Below are 17445 nucleotides of genomic sequence, written 5' to 3'. Positions count from 1 at the left end.
CAGGGGAGGAACAAGGGGAGAGCAATTCTATGGCAGGTTTACTCCTTCCCACCTGGAAAATGTCCATATGTTGGTAGGAGTGTCCAAACACACATCCGTTTAATGAAGGCTCCGAGTCCCAACGCAGTTCTCTAGAAAAAGCCTGATCCCAGCTGGTTTCCTATTATAAGTGGTTTCAGGTCTGAGGGTTTTACCCAAAGAGATGGAATGCATGTTACCCAAAGCGTTACCCAAAGAGTTAGGATCAGTCCCCTCCTAACGGAGCCAAGAGGCACCTTTTTAAAGTGGTGAATCTCTTTATTGAGCAAGGGAAGAGCAATTGGCCCTGTCCATCCCCAGCACAGCATCCCTCCAGTGGCTGGTGTCTATCTTATGTTGCTGCTTTTTTAGATTGGGAGCCCTTTGGGGACAGGGAGCCATATTTACTTACATCTATGTAAACCGCTTTGGGAACTTTTGTCGAAAAGTGGTATATAAGTATCCACCGTATTCATACGGGAATGTGGCATCAGAAGACAGGAAGCTCCTCTCCCCCGAGGGCCAGCTAGGCCCTTTGGCAGCGGAACCTGGAGACCACCACCACCACCACCACCACCACAAAACCATGACCCTCAGCTAACTGAGGGGTGAACTGAAGGACATTCCTCTCTTCAAACTAACCAGGAGGCATGACTGGCCAGTGCAAGCCATTACACAAGGGCTACAGCCCAAGTATACGTTACAGGGAATGAGTAGCCATTGAGGCTTCCTTCTCCCCAATAAGGTTTAAGTAGACAAGATGTGGGATGGGACCCTTTGCAGCTGCAGAGCCAGTGACCCCCCCCCCGACTCTGGAATACTTCTCCTGGTGGCTATCCACTCCTCAGTCTCCATCACAGTTTTTAGAAAGCGTGTGAAATCTTGGCTTCCCCCCCGAGGCTTTTATTTGATGGTTTCTATTGCTGTGGCTTTGTATCTTTTGTGATTATATTGTGCTTGTTTTTAATCTTTTAGTCAAATCTGTATTTTTATATTTTAGCTAATATTTTAATTGTGTAATTTTTGTAGTCTTGATTTAACTTTTGTGCGAACCACCTTGAGATTGTTTTAATGAAAGGTGGTATAGAAATGTAACAATAAATAAATAAGTGCCAAGGATTGACAAAAGCTCCAGCTGAACATCCGCGAATGACTGCGGAGGACTGCCCATATGAGCCATGTCACTTGGGAGCAGCGAGCCGAGGGAGGTCTTGGCTCTTCTGCACCATTGAAAGAGAAGCGGAATAATTCCTTGACTAAATGACTTTGCACTTCAGAGAAGAAGAGAGGCAGTCTTCTGTGAGCTCACTATGCCCATGTTCCCCTGCTCATGCCAAGAGACTACAGTGATCTGCAGAGGTGGAATTGGCTTGGATCAGCTGAGGCCCTCCAGCTGATGCTGGACTACAACTCCCTGGCAATAAATTGTGGCAGGGTGATAGAAGTTGTAGTGTTTGACCACAGGAAGGGCATTTTCTATGACCAGGTTGACCAGTCCGTTTGACAAGAGTTTTAGGAAAAACTAGGTTTGGGGGCCTATGATGGGATAAATATACCGTCTCTGCTGTCTCGACTGTGATCTGTTTTTCAAGCAGTTTCCAAATGTCAAAGGGTGCTCTTTCAGGGGTACGCCAGGCACATCTTGGCAACTTTCCCAGTTTAGTTTAGTTTAGGTTCTGCTTCAAAGAGATTTGAAGGGATGTGGCATTTTGAGCATAAACCACAGAAGCCCATGTATATGTGTTCCTTTAAAATAGTTTCGTTAAAAACACCTAGATACAACTTTGCAGGTATCAATTATGCAGATTTTACGCAAGTTATAGGTCAATAGTGATTGACCAATTGGTTTATAGGCCAAAGAGGAGTGACAAATGAGGTTATGGGTTAAAAGTGGTCTGAATTCTTCTGACCAACCATTATTAGGACAAACAAGGGGACAAAACTGAGGCAGTGACTGGAAGACAGGAAAGAAGGGAGGCGAACAACAGAACAACAACAAAAAACCCACAGAAGAGACAGGAAAGAGAGAAAGTATGAAGATAGATTGCTTTCGATTCTCAACATCTGGATCGCTGACTGATGATTAGAACACATTGCCTGAACCCTGACATTGTTTCTTACTGCTGTCTACGGGAGATTGTCAAGAACTGGGTGAGAATAAATGTTGTTAATTTTTAACCACTTGTCTGTGTGTTTTCATGGGTCTTGGAGGAGCAGAACCAACCAAGCAAAAGGCAAAGTGCCTAGACTTCTGAATGCTCATTTCCCCCTTTGAGAAGAGGGAATTCTGATGTCCCAATCTCTCACATCAGGAGAGCCACAGGTGGGCCACCCCTGGATTACCAGAACCAACTCTAAGAAGCAAGGGGTGTGTCTATGTCTGTGTGTGTTGGTGGGTGGGTCTCAGTGGGTGGGGGATGCAAGCAAGAACATGTAGCCACCATCTGGATTCAAATTCCTTAATGCAGGAACAAGAAGTCTCCTGGAAAGTGCTGGTAGTCCAGCGGGCTGCTGTGTGTGTGGTGTGGAGATCAGATATTTCCGTTCACACTTCAGTGATGCTGAAATTACTCTGCGTCATTTGAAGTCCTTTCCACTTGCCTCCCTGTTCTGGACCTTCTAGCTGTTTCACCACTGCTTTCAAGCCTGCCTAAGAGTGATACCTACTGACCTCGAGCCCCATATGTGAGGGGAGTTATTGAGGCTACTTAAGGCCTAACTACAAGCAACATGGAAGAGTCTGTAGTAGCCTAACAATGAACACCCAATGGCCACGATTTCCAAGCAAAAGCAGCTCCCAGAGGGAACCCCCACTCCCCCCCCCCCAAGCAGAGAACTCTGGGAGGGAGGGGACACTCAGCCCTTTCCCCAACGGTTGCTTTCCAACCCAAGTCCTGATGCCCACCCCTCCCGCTGACAATCAGATTCCAAATGCTCGCACTTGTCAAAAATCTTGACTCACCATCACAGTTTTCGAGTTTGGAAGCTCATATGCAACTGAGCAGCCGGCATAACAAGAAGAGACGTATTCAATGTTGTCTTGGCCGCACACAGGGTTGAAGACTACGGGGGAGCAGTGGCACATTTTGTTACATTCAGCAACGTGCTGTCCAATTCCATAGTTACTGAAGAAACAAAAATATATGCATCGGTTAGGGCAAGCCTTTGGAAGGATTTTGCACATGTGTGTACACACAGGTGTTCTATTAGGCAACTCCAATTAAAGGAATTTTCACCACCTAATCATATGGGTTTTCTGATTAAACCTGAATAAATCTGTATACAAATAAAACAATAATTCTGAAGGGGGCTGGGAATCTCTCCCTCTCTCTTTCTTGCTTTTTTTGGATGAGGCACACGTGTCACAGCAGGTACTACTTAGAGGAGAGATTCCCCTCTGGGTGTGAGACTGAGAGAAGGCGGGAGGCCTCTTCTAAGGCAGCACCTACCATTCATAGACCATAAGTATTTACACTGAAAATAATTAATATTTACAAAAAAATTAACATTCTTTTCACAAATTGTTGCCCAATTAATTAATAATCGATGATTAATTATGAGAAAGAGAGAAATCGATGGATTAATCAAACTGATTCATTGACTGAAAACTGAAGTCCGGTGATTTAGAATCACAGAGTTGGAAAGGACCTTCTATAGTCCAATCCCCAGCTTAGTGAAGGAAATCTCTACGGTATCCATGAGAGATGGCCATCCAGCTTCTGTCTGAAAACCTCCAGCGAAGCAGAGCCCACCACTGTGCAAGGCAGACGGTTACACTAAGAGCTCTTACAACCAGGAGATTCTTCTTAAAGTCCAGCCTGAATCTACCTCCTTGTCCTTTCAACCCACTGGTTCTAGTTCTGCCCTAGGAGGAACCAGTCCACTTCTTGTGTGTAACAGCCCTTCAGATATTTGAAGATGGCTCTCAAATCTCCCTTCCATCTTCTCTTCTAAACACACCCAGCTTCTTCATCCATTCCTCCTAGGACTTGATTTCTAGACCCCTCCAGTTTATCAATGTCACTTGTAAAGTGTAGGGCTCAATATTGGGCCCAGTATTCTAAGTGAGGTCTGACCAGCACAGAATAGAGTGCAAGAATTGTCCCTCATGATCTGGACACTCTGCCTCTGTTAATGTAGCCTAAGATCGCATTCGCGTTTTTAGCAGCTGCCTCACACTGCAGGATCATGTTCAGTTTGCCGTACACTAAGACACCCAGGTGGTCCCTTTCACGTGTACTGCTGCCAAGCCAGGCCTACCCCTTCCTGTCCTTGTGTGTTTGATTTTTTGATTGAACTTTACATTTACCAGCTTTGGAATGCACTCCTGTCAATATAAGCGCTTATCCTGCTCTGGCTGCCTTCAAAAAATCCCTTTAGATGTCCCAGTTTTCTCAGGCTTTTTTGTTAAAACTATTTTTTAGACCGTTTAAAATGCTTTTTTTGTTTTGTTTTATTTTCCCTGTGTTTTCAACCGTGGTGCACTGCCTCGTTTCTAAATGAAATAAATAATCACACAAGCAAGCAAGCAAATAAATAAATAACTGCACATTTTATGAGCCCCCCTCTTCTTCCTCCTGCAAGTCACAGCATCACATAAAGGAGCTGACAGAACTGAAGAAGGTGCAGAAGAGGGCAAGCCAAGCCACTAGGCCCTGGAGCACCTTCCTGAAGGGGAAAGGCTGTAAGGTTTGGGGCTTTTTAGTTCTGGCAACAGGGGACTAAGGGAGGACATGATGGAGGTTCTGACAATTAACACCTGGAGTGAAGAAAGTGACTATAGAGAGGTTTTCCTCCCTTTCTCACAACACTAGAACTGGGACCTTCTCATGAAACTGATTGGCAGGCGACTCAAAGAGGGGCGTATTTCCTCACACGGCACATCATCATTAGTCTATGAAATGTGTTGCCACAAGATATGATGGTGGTGGCCACCAGCTTGGATGGCTTTAAAAGGGGACTAGACAAATTCATGCAGGACAGGCCTATCAGGGGCCACAAGTCTTGAGAGATCTGTGCTACCTCCAGGTTCAGAGGCCAGATGTTCCTGAACACCAGTTGCACAGGAGCAAAGGCAGGAGAGGGGAAAGGCCTTCACCTGCCAGCTGTGGGCTTCCCAACAGCTTCTGGCCGGGCACTTGTTATGTTACCCTACACCAGATGAAGGCTTTTCTCTTGAAACATCAAAGTAAGCATCTGTGCAAGGGGCCAACTTGGAGTACCTTCTAGTGTAGTCGAGGCCAGCAACCGTCTGTGTAGGGCAGCCCAGAAATAGGAGGGGGAAGTCTAAAAGGATGGAAAGGCCCATGCTGACAATGCACATGGTGGTGGCACGCCGGAGGCTGAGGTGGCAGCTCTTCATGATGGCACCGCCGAGCACCATTCCAACCATGGCCCCTGGGATGTTGATGGACCCTGCAGCAGAGTGGAGGGAGAGAGAGTGGTAATCAGAGCTCCTGCCAGCTCTCGGGAGGAGCCTTAAGCTTTCTCTTCGTGCTTTCCAGATCTCTGCTCTCCCCACAACAGTTTGTTCCTTCCCCTTTGGGGCCCCAAACCCAACCCTGACCATTTGGACACAGACTGACTGCTGGCTGCATAGGCCACCACGCAACAGAAAGAGAGTCCACTTCCTCCTCCACACCAAGTCCCTGGCTGGCAGAGAACTGGGGACTCTTCAGTTGGGACAGGGAAATAGGACACACCGATGAGCATGTTAGCAAAATATGCTGTCAGATTGAACTGCCGCTCCAGGTATTTGGAAAGGAAGGTTGCCAATCCAGCAACCATGGAAGAGAGATTGATCAGAGCCAAGATCACCATGACAAAGACTGGATTCTTGAGATTTCTCAGCAAAGCCACAGGAAACACTGCAGTGGAAAAGAGGAAAAGGTAGAACATAATGATGTTTCTTCATCGCAAAAACAACAACAAAGGACACTGTTTGTTACATATAGGTCAGTCTGCTCTTTAAACCATGGTGCATGGCATGGCATCAGGAACTAGAAACATCCCGACCGTATACAGGTGAATGTGAATATATCCAGACCATATGGAGATCTGTCCACGATAATAGCAGGGCTTGACCACATTCTGCAGAGCACATCTAGGAGAAGTATGGTGCGGGGCGGGAGGCACAGGAAACTGCCATAATTCAGTGGCAGAGCATCTGCTTGGCATGCAGAAGGTCCCAGGTTCTCCACTTAAGCTATGTATGGTATATCCGAGCTGCTGCAGAAGCAGCCAACTCAGATCAGAGTCCGAGCCTCTTCCCCGCAAGTTGAGTTGGACAGCTATTGCTGGGGGGGGGGGCACTTCTACATGGTGTCGGGTATGCAGCACACTGCATGGCACTTCTGTACAGTGGCTGTCCCACCATCTTGCTGTAGAAAGCAGCAGCAGGTCAGTGGTACAATATGCCTGCATCATGACTCTGGATACAGAACACACCCCACCCCCCAACACTTGGGGGACAAAGTGTTCAAGGGATGAGACAGGATGAGAAGAACCTATGACTCAGACCTTGATGACCCTATGTTGCTGGGACAGGCAAGAAGTGAGCACATGTCCTTTCTCTTGCTGCTGCTCCCCTGAAACTGGTATTTAGTGTTCCCTCTAATAGGGATTCCCAGATGTTGTTGACTACAACTCCCAGAATCCCAGCTGCAATGCCTTTTGCTTGGGGATTATGGAAGTTGTAGCCAGCAACATCTGGGAATCCCTGTTAGAGGGAACACATTGCTGGTATTTAGAGGCATTTTGCTTCAGAGGCTGGAGGTGGCTTATAGCCATCACGACTAGTAGCCACTGATAGAACTGTCCTCCATGAATTTGTCCAAGCCCTTCTTAAAGCCATCCATGCTAGTGGACATCACCACATCCCGTACCAGAGAATTCCACAGATTAATTATGTGTGGTGTGAAAAAGTACTTCCCTTTGTTGTTCCTAAATTTCCCAGCCATCTGGAAAACTCTTTTTTCCAGAGAGTTTGGTCCAGCGTGGGCTGGATATGTATTCTGAGGGCAGTGAATGGATTCCCCCGCCCTCTCATCTCTCCATCAAACAAATTTCCCTGCACCTCTGCTATACCAACAGGGGACACACACACACACCCCAATTATTGTTCAGACTTGAGACTCTCCAAAGATCTGGAGCCCTTTATCAACTGCCATGCACAAAGCATTATTAAAATCCTTTAAGGCAAGTTTAGCACCAGGAGAAAAAGGCAGGACAAAAGAATTAACCTTTGGTTGTTACATATGCATAGAATAACCCCTTTAGGCTAGAGTCCGAGAATTTCTAGAAGCAAATTAGCAAGACTGCTCACATCTCCGGGCTTTTGTTCACACAACTATGCAGAGAAGGCATGATGGAAAAGCTGATCCCCACTCCTGAAATGTTTTTCAAAGACATCTTTGGGGGTGTTCTTCTTCTTATCCCTATGTATGCCTGACTACAGATCAACTGTCCTGAAGCGCTCACATCATGACTCATGGGAATAAAGCTGCAGTTAAAGGCACCTTATAACCCAGTTTGCTCCTGGGAACCTCTTGCTGCCCTTGCTGCCCTCCTCGGCCATTGTCTCACCCTCATGTCTCACTTCCCGCCCTCTATTATCTCCCACCACTGCCAACATTCAGACTGTAAACACATTGGTGGGGAAAGGACATCTCTTTTCTCCTTCTGATCTTCTCTAAAGTGCCACGGACGACTATGATGATGTATGCATGAATATTAAGTAATAAACTCTGCTCTACTTTAAAAAAAAATTCTGGAAGTGAGAAAAACTCCAGCATCATATAGAGTTTAGCCTCCCAGATGGATGGAATGGAAATGGAGCTGTATCAAGCAGGGGCTCTCCAACGTGGGATTACGGGGAGGCATGATAGAGACGAATAAAATGCAGCATGGAGTAGAGAGAGTGGACAGAGAGAAATTTATTTCCCTCTCTGGACCGACAAAAGGAAGTACTTTCTCATGCAGAGCATAATTAATCTGTGGAATGCTCTGCCACAAGATGTGGTGACAGCCAACAGCCTGGGTGGATTTAAGAGGGGTTTAGATGGGGGAGAGTTCTATCAGTGGCTACTAGTCTGAGGGCTCTAGGCCACCTCCAGCCTCAGAGGCAAGATGCCTCTAAATACCAGTTGTAGGGGAGTAACAGCAAGAGAGAGGGCATGCCTCAACTCCTGCCTGTGGGCTTCTTAAAGGTGGGCCACTGGTGGACAGGGAAATAGGACACACCGATGAGCATGTTAGCAAAATATGCTGTCAGATTGAACTGTCGCTCCAGGTATTTGGAAAGGAAGGTTGCCAATCCAGCAACCATGGAAGAGAGATTGATCAGAGCCAAGATCGCCATGACAAAGACTGGATTCTTGAGATTTCTCAGCAAAGCCAGGATACTGGCAGGATACTGGACTCGACAGGCCTTGGGCTTGATCCAGCTGGTCTGTTCCTATGAAAGCGCCCACCATCCCCAGCCACAATGGTCTCTGCAGCTGGGGATGATGGGAGCTGTAGTCCAACCACATCGGAGGACCCAAGGTTGAGAACCCCTGGGGCAAAGGGCTGGTTAAAAGACCAGGATGATGTTGTAAATGCACCTGCAGGGCACGCTCACAAGATCACATCCTTGTACTCTTGGTTAATTAATCTGGATAAATGACCTCTTCTTATTTCTGTCTTTACAGCATGTGGGGGGTGGGTGGGGATGGGGACCAACAGACCATCATTCCTAAGCACCCCTATGGGGAGCAAAAAAAGAGGGCTAAAGTGTGTCTCTGGGTCAGTTCATGTCAGCAGTGCCTAGAAGCTCCGTATGTGTGGGCTGCATGCCAGGCTGGGGGAGAGTATTTTATTCTATTGAAGCTCAGGAGGCGGCAGCCGGAGCCAGGAATGCTTCTGCACAGCTGCCACCCTTCCTGAGAAAGCAGACATGGCCACCCACGAGCACTTGGCTTGGTGGCCACATCCGGATGACCTCACGATGACACACTCTGTGTGGGGCTGGCCTTGAAGAGCTTATGCCGAAACTGCAGCAAGGGCAGAACGTGCAGCCAGGCGGTGGTCTGGAGCCTCTCTTGGCTGGTGGATCTGGTCAACCCTGGGCTCTCGGTTCAGCACTGGCTCCCTCTTTATTCCCAAGTGCAATTCAAGGTGCTGGCTGGGATATTGAAAGCCGCAAACAACCTGGCCCCCTGGATCTGCTCAGCAGGTTTTACCTGCCCACTGAGGTCTGCTGGGGAGGCTGCCTTGGCTGGCACATGGGATTGGGAATAGCCTTCTCAGCAGTGGCACCAGCCTCTGGAACTCTCTGCCCCAAGAAGCTGATGTTCCCTGCTATCTCCCAACCTTCAGATATCTTTTCAAAACATGCCTGCTTGGCTGGGCCTTTGGGACTGCTGAGAGCACAGGGGGTCCCTCTCTCTGCAATGAGGGTTTGATTCTGCCTCTGTGGTACTGTCTCACGATTCACAGGGCATTTCAATTGTGTTTTTATTGTTTTAATATTGATGCTAGCTGCTTTGAAGCTTTAGGGAGATGACATTGCATACCATAAATATATAGAGATAACTGTGCGCACTTGCCAGCTCAAGCAGGGGCACTGTCCAAGGTGAAGCCAGTCACACACACACACATACACACACACACACACACACACACACACCGCGATGCTGGCACTCGACAGGGACTCGACAAGGACAGAGCTTCTAGCTGCTCTCTGAAGCCCCCCTTTGCCAGTCCCGGCTGCCCAGGGAACAGAGCAGGCAAGCAGGGCTGCAGTGGGCATCGGAACAGCAGCAGCAGATTGGCAGAGGCAGGGCTGGGGGGGACTCGGTGAGAGCGGACCTGTGAGCGTCACCAGAGGGAGGTCACAGGTGTCCAGCTAGCCAAGCAAGAGGCGCCATTCTCGCTGAGGCCCCTCCCTCACTGAGCGGCAGTTCAAAGGCCCAGCGGGTTCCATTCGCGCGGAGTTGCATGCCTCGCTGGCCTCAGGTACTGACCGAGAATGTGCCCCAGAGACCTCTGCCGTGCACAGAGTCCTTGGCAGTTAAACTGAAAGGCTCCCCTATGGGCAGAAAGCTGGGAAGCGAATGGATGCACTCATGGGGCGGGGGGCGGAGAGGAGGCTTCACAGGAGGGTGGGATTCGGCTCTTCTTTGCTAGCATGACCTGCTAGAAAACCTGCTGAGCTACAAGTAGGAAAGGGGCTTTCAGATCAATCCAGGGGAGGAGTGTGTGTGTGTATAAGGCAGCAACCCCCCTGCATTATTCTGACACTGATAACCAGGGGCGTAACTACCATTAGGCAAGGGGAGGCAGTCGTCTTGGAGCCCCACTGCCTCGAGGGCCCCCCCAGAGGCACTTCACATGATTCCCCACCCGCCCATGTTGCACCCCCTATGAATTATGTTGAGTCTCTTGGAGATCGGCAGGAGCAGAGAGTGAAAAAACTAGATTCAATGTGAACTAGATATTCACCGTATTCATAATGGGGATGTGAGTGTGAGGGCACTATATATTGTGAAGTGTGTTTGCGTGTGTATACCAGCGAGGGGCCCATTTTAAAATCTTGTCTCTGGGCCCCCTCCAACCTTGCTACGCCCCTGCTGATAACGTATCTGTAAATCAATCTTTTGCAGACTACATCCCCAAAAGGTTTAAAGCTTTTATGACATGCCTGGAGTTCCCCCTATCAGTGGAGAAGGTTATAGGCTCATCTCTGGACACTCTGTTATCACCCGTAATACACCTGAGAAGTCAGCCTCGCCTTGATGGCTGGTTAAAATCCGCCAGGTGAGTGACCTAAGCAGACTTACTTTTGATGAACTGCCACAGAGTGAGGTCTCTCCCATCATTCGGTTTGGATTTAAATTCATCCAGGAGATCTGTACCAGACATTGGCTCTGCAGTAATGTCCTCCTAGGAATAGACAAGGGATGCCGTATCAGCAATAACCATTCTCAGGACATTTCTGGATCTGTCCACTGAGGACAAGAATCCTGCACAGGCCTGAAAGCCAGCCTTGCTTGCTGGTCTCCCCAGGAGAGTCCATTGATCTTGTTCTTAAACAAAGAAGAAATCAGTCCAGCTCAACTCATTTCTCCTTCCTTTCCCCACTCAAAGGTTCAGCCTGCCACCTTTTCCCCTTTTGCCACACAGTTCTTCTTCTGTCTTCACACAGACATGCACCTCCCACCCCACACCAAAGGACTGTATTATTTTTTCTCATAGGGAGCAGACTGACGGGAAAGGAGACTACCCATGGAGCTTGGAGCACTGGGAAATTCTGCCTGGGAATCATAAAGACATGACAACAGCCCTGCTGGATCAGGCCCAAGAAAGCCCATCTAGTCCAGCATCCTGTTTCACACAGTGCCCCACCAGATGCCCCCGGGGAGCCAACAGGCAAGAGGTATGTGCATGCCCTCTCTCCTGCTGTTACTCCCCTGCAACTGGGATTGAGAGGCATCTTGCCTCTGAGGCTGGAGGTGGCCTAGAGCCACCAGACTAGTAGCCATTGATAGACCTGTCCTCCATGGATTTGTCTAAGTTAGGGTTTCTTAACCTTGGGGCCCCAGATGTTTTTGGACTACAACTCCCAACACCCTCAGCTGCAAAGGTCATGTCTGGGGATGATGGGAGTTGTAGTCCAACAACATCTGGGGGCCCAAGGTTAAGAAACCCTGGTCTAAGTCCTTCTCAAAGCCATCCAAGCTGGTGGCTGTCACTACATCTTGTGGCAGAGAATGTGGTCGCACCACAGATTTGTATAAGGGCATTATGATACTAGCATTTTTATTTTCAGTCCCCTTGCTAATGATCCCAAGCATGGAATTGGCCTTTTTCAGAGCTGCCACACATTGAGTCGACACTTTCAAGGAGCTGTCCACCATGACCCCAAGATCCCTCCCCTGGTCAGTCACCAAAAGCTCAGACTCCATCAGCGTAAATGTGAGGCAGGGGTGTGCACAGAACCAGTTCTGTGCACCCCTGGGGAGCCGGGGGGGGTGACATTAAGGTGCCGGGAGGGTGCTATTACCTCCCCTGCCGCGTTTCCCCCTCCGGCGCTGCTTCTAAAAATGCTGGTGTGGGGCGACTGTATACCCTTTTGCCGCCCTCGGTCAGTGTAAAACTGGAAGTTGCTGTATGTCCACCACTTCTGGTTTCATACTGACCAGGGTGGCAAGAGGGTAAACAGCCGCCCTGCGCCAGCATTTTTAAAAGCAGCGCCAGAGGGGGAAACGCGGCAGGGGAGGTAAGAGCACCCTCCCTGTGTTTTAAAGTCATCCCCGCCCCCGTGTTCGAACCGGTTCAAATGTGGGGGTTCTGAACTTTTTTGGCGTTCCTTGAATGGAATGCCAAACAGGTTCGTGCACATCCCTAATGTGAAGCTGGAGTTTTTTGCCTTAATATGCATCACTTTACACTTGCTAACATTGAACCGCATCTGCCATTTTGTTGCCCGCTCCCCCAATTTGGAGAGATCCTTTTAGAGCTCCTCACAATCTGCTTTTTTAAAAAATCTATCTATCTATCTATCTATCTATCTATCTATCTATCTTCTATCCATCCATCCATCCGTCCATCCATCTATCATGTTTATATACTGCCTGATATGTGCATCTCTAGGCAGTGAGATGTTCTGGATTTCACTATCCTAAATAGTTTGGTGTCATCTGTAATTTTTGCCACCTTGCTGCTCACCCCAACCTCTAGCTCATTTATGAATAAATTGAAAAGCACTGGTCCCAGAACAGATCCCAGGGGACTCTTACTTCCCTCCATTTAAAGAACTGTCCATTTATACCCACCCTCTGTTTCCTGTTCTTCTGCCAGTTACCAATTCACATATGAACCTGTCCTCTTAGCCCATGACTGCCAGGTTATCTCAAGTGTCTGTGATGAGGAACTTTGTCGAAAGCTTTTTTAAAGTCCAAGTATATGTTTTCAACTGGATCACCTTTATCCACATGTCTGCTAACAATCTCAAAGAACTCCAAGAAGTTGGTGAGGCAAGATTTACCTTTGCAGATGCCATACTGGTTCTCCATCAGCAGGGACTGTTATTCTATTTAATTTTATCTTTGAGAATGCTTTCCATCAATTTGCCGGGCACAGACGTTAAGTTAGCTGGCCTGTAATTTCCCAGATCCATCATGGATCCCTTTTTGAAAATTGGTATTATATTGGCTACTTTCCAGTCCTCTGGTACAGAGCCTGATTGTAGGGATACATTACATATTTTTGCAAGGAGGTCAGCAATTTCACTTTTGAGTTCTTTAAGGACTCTTGGGTGGATGCCATCTGGGCCTGGTGATTTGTTAATTTTTAATTTTTCCAGAGTTTAGAACTTCATCACTCATCACCTCTATCTGACTCAGTTCTTGAGCCTCTGTCCCTGAGAAGCTTGGTTCAGGCACAGAAATATGTTCAGTATCCTCTGCTACTGACAGATGCAAAGAGCTCACAAATTATCTGCAATCATCTAACAGTCCAAACGTCTCCCTGGAAGGTTTCCTGCTTCTGATGTATTTAAAGAAGTTTTTATTGTCCCCCTTGATGCTTTTAGCTAAAAGGTAGAGTTCCCGCAGACTTTCCATGAGGGCTACTGATTTAAACCTTGCATCCCAGATGGTGTTTTTACACTACTAATTTAACAGTTTCATGATGGTTTAAGTCTTATGGCTTGTCCTGAAAAATCCTGGGAATTGTAATTTAGTGATGACATTTTTTAGAAATCTCTCACCCCACCTCATAGAACTGCAATTCTCAGGGTTCCCTGAGGAGAGGGATGTTAATGTAGACATGTCTAGAGATTCTTGTGGTGTGCGACTTTGCTGCTGCTGTGCTGCTGTTGTTGTGATGTAGCATTGTCATTTACAAAGAATGAGAGGTCAAGTCTTTGCCCCAAGGGACTCACAATCTAGAAACAGCCACAAGGATGACAAATGAGTGAAGGGAGAGAGATGCAGGCAGGAGCAGATAGGGAAGAATATGCAGCTTACTTACACATACTAAGGCAGGATGGGATGGGGATGGGGATGAGGGAGTTGTATCAAAGGCCATAGAGAAGGTGCAGGAAGCAAGAGAGGCAGCAGACCTAGAAGAGAATTCCAGGCATAAAGGACGGCAAGAGAGGAAGGGAAGAATCGCTTGGCGGCACAGCAGGAGACCTGTGGCCAGCCGAGGGGATGATGGCGCCATCACTAAGAGGGAGAGCCTGCTCTGCATGCAGAAGGCCCTCCTGGGCGCAGGCTCTGGCAGCATCTTCAACAGCCTTCAAAAGAGGATGGGAAAGGCTCTGGCCTGAAACCCTGGAGAGCCACTGTACTTTTTCCACACAGGGCATAATTCACCTACGGAATTCTCTGCCACAAGATGTGGTGACAGCCAACAGCCCGGATGGCTTTAAGAGGGGTTTAGAGAAATTCATGGAGCACAAGCCTATCAATGGCTACTAGTTTGAGGGCTATAGGCCACCTCCAGCCTCAGAGGTAAGATGCCTCTAAATACCAGATACGGAGGAGCAACAGCAGGAGAGTGGGCATGCCCTCAGCGCCTGCCTGTGGGCTCCCCAGAGGCATCTGGTGGGCCACTGTGTGAAATAGGATACTGGACTAAATAGGCCTTGGGTCTGATCCAGCAGGGCTGTTCTTAGAGGTGGCCAACCTGAGCCTCTCTAGCTGCTGTTGGACTACAGCTGTGGCTGGGAATGATGGGAGTTGTAGTGTAACAACAGCTGGAGAGCCTCAGGGTGGGCACTGCTGTACTGAACACGATAAGTGTATCTAGCCTTTCTGCATTTGTTTGCACCAGAAGATGGCTTTCAGATCAAATCTCTCCATTTTCACCAACACCAGCTGACATTTTTCAGACCAATTAAAGAAAGACACACTGAAATAATGTCAGATTTCAGGCAAATGCACTCCAGTATAAACAGAACACTCTTAGCTACAGTTGTTTAAAGAAGGCATTGGGAGCTCTAGAATTCTAAGGACTTGGGACTCATTGCACATCTTTGTCTTTGTAAATACAGAAAAGAAAAACAAACTTCTCTGAGAAACACTGGCCACAGAGCAGGTTTTCAAGCTGCATTCCTGTTTGGAGGCAGGAAACTGGTGTTCCTGGGAAGTGGTGGTGCAGTGGGGAAAGAGACCATTTTTTCTCAGGAGAGCTTGGCGGGTGGGTTTTGCTCCACACTCGAACAGCCATATTTAGATGTGATGATATCAAGGCTTTAAAAGGGGATTAGACAATTCATGGAGTAGTAGAGGTATGTCAATATCTATTAATCATGACTGCTAAATGGAACCTCCATGTTCAGAGGCAGTGTGCCTAAAGAACTGTTACCTCCCATACAAGCCTGCCCGAATACTAAGATCCTAAGGGTGCTTTCCAGATTAGACCCTGCAACGGGTCACGGTGTGTCTCTGAAGTGTGCTTCCACACTTCCTGTGTTGTGGCAATGCAGTCCCTACGCTGACAGCAGGGTGCCGTTCATATTTCCGATGCCTTGTTTTGGATTTAATCGCTGCGATTTATTGATAAAACGTTGTATGTCCAGCATAAAAAGGCTGCTGTTTTTTTCTGGTTGTTAGTTTTTGTGAGACTGTTCCCCTGCTGGTAGCTTTGCTATTTACATTTTGAATGCGATTTGCCTGAACGGAAGCATTTTGCCGCTGCTGAGCGGCCAATCTGGAAAGCGCCCAGGAGAGCTCCTGTTCTGGGTCCAGCCACTAGCAGAAGTGCAATCTGGCAGTGATCTGGGAAGGATCTGCTTAGTGGTAGTGCCTAGTTTAAGAAAGGCTCTCTCTCTGGAAGCCTGGTGGAACCCTCACTGGCCACCAGGCTTTGGCATTAAAACGCTTCTCTTCAGCCAGACTTATGCTGTGTGATCAGTTCATTTTGGACTGTTACTGTTGTTACTATTATTATTAAAAACATGTATATACCATGTTTCAACAAAAAGTTCTCAAAGTGGTTTACATAACAAAAGGAGTGAAGTACTGCTGCTTCCTGTACCTGGTTGCTCCTCTGTGCATTTATTGTGTAGTGTGACTTGTGTATGATTATTTAAATTTAAGTTGTACTTATTGTATGCTGTTTTGAGTGTGGAAATGCAGTCTATAAGTTTAAATACGACCCCCAGTTGTGGAGCAACAGCAGGAAAAATCTATTCTGTGTATGGGCTTTCAGGAAGCATCGGTGGAAAACACAGATGCCTCTGTCGGCCACTGTGGAAAAAGGATGCTGGACTAGACAGAGCAACTTTGGTCTGATTCAGGAATGCTCTTATGTTTCTGTGTGGTTTTGCCACAAGGCAGGAAGAAGTAGCTGCCACAGAGTGGAAGGCAAATATATTTGGCCCATGGGGCAGGGGTGCAGCAAGGTTGGAGGGGGCTCTGGGACTAAAAGTGAAGATGGCCCCCACCTTCTACTTCGGAGAGGCGGGAGGGAGAAAGCAAAGAGCAAGCTATTCCCTTGTGTGTGTGTGTGTGTGTGTGTGTGTGTGTGTGTGTGTGTGTGTGTGGTGTCCTCGCCCTCAGGGGCCCAGGGACATTTCCTCCCCTGGTTCAATGGTATGCCCCTGCCATGGGCCACAATCTACTGGAAGTTCTCCTGAACATGTTTGAAAGGGAGCTTCACACTGCTGTGCTCTTGGGCTGCTCCCTTTCATTTCAATTTGACTCGGTGGAGACCGTCTCAGTGGGCTATGTTCAGTATTTAATGAATACATGGGGAGATGCCGCTTCGCTCTTCTGGCCTCAGTCAGGTTGTGTCCAGTCATGAGATGCACAAGCCCGAACTGGAAGGGGCGCTCAAGTTTTGCGAGAGAATGTGCTGACAATTGCTGACCCACATGAAACTCCTCACGGTACCCAGTCCAAACGGAAGCATGCATTCATAAGTCAAGCATGACACAAAATATGAGGACTCAAGTGGTTGGTCGGGGGCGAGGTGGACTCAAGTGAGGATTTTAGGCTCAGAGTTCTATTATCAGTTTGATTGCTTTTGTAATCTTGCTCTCCCCAAACATCTACCTTGCTGAGGACACAGCCACGAGAACACTCATTCCTTTGTATTCTCAGTGCCTCATGGGAGACTTCTCAAGAAACCAGGGTGGATGCACAGACAGCTCTCTGGACAACTGGGAAGTAACAAGCTGTTCTGGTGAGAATTAATCTGCCTACTTTCCTTTCACTATAACCTTAATTGTTAATTACTATCCTCACAAGCTAGCCCACTTCAGCCTTAAACATTTACATGTCTGCCATCTTTAATTGGGGTGGATGACATCATCACCAGCTACGCTGCTGAGGCATCCCTATGTGTCCATATTGATTGATTGATTAAGTGCTGTCAAGTCAGTATCAACTCTTAGCGACCACATAGATAGATTATCCCCAGGATGATCTGTCTTCA

The 17445-nt window shown here is 47.7% G+C and overlaps 1 protein-coding gene across 7 annotated transcripts in view; it reads right to left on the bottom strand.

Annotated features, from left to right (window-relative positions):
* Positions 1-17445, bottom strand: part of SLCO2B1 (solute carrier organic anion transporter family member 2B1) — a 141639-nt gene that overhangs the window by 13901 nt on the left and 110293 nt on the right. For all 7 annotated transcript variants that reach the window (XM_053306555.1, XM_053306556.1, XM_053306557.1 and 4 more), the window contains exons 8-11: positions 10839-10941; positions 5721-5885; positions 5241-5433; positions 2981-3143 (exon numbers count right to left, since the gene is read on the bottom strand). In XM_053306555.1, coding sequence (XP_053162530.1) covers positions 2981-3143; positions 5241-5433; positions 5721-5885; positions 10839-10941 — 624 coding nt within the window. The remainder of the gene's footprint in view (positions 1-2980; positions 3144-5240; positions 5434-5720; positions 5886-10838; positions 10942-17445) is intronic.

The sequence above is a fragment of the Hemicordylus capensis genome, chromosome 3 (assembly GCF_027244095.1).
Source record: "Hemicordylus capensis ecotype Gifberg chromosome 3, rHemCap1.1.pri, whole genome shotgun sequence".
NCBI classification, from domain to species: domain Eukaryota; kingdom Metazoa; phylum Chordata; class Lepidosauria; order Squamata; family Cordylidae; genus Hemicordylus; species Hemicordylus capensis.
The sequence above is the reverse complement of the archived record's forward strand: the minus strand, read 5'-3'. Positions and strand labels throughout refer to the sequence as shown.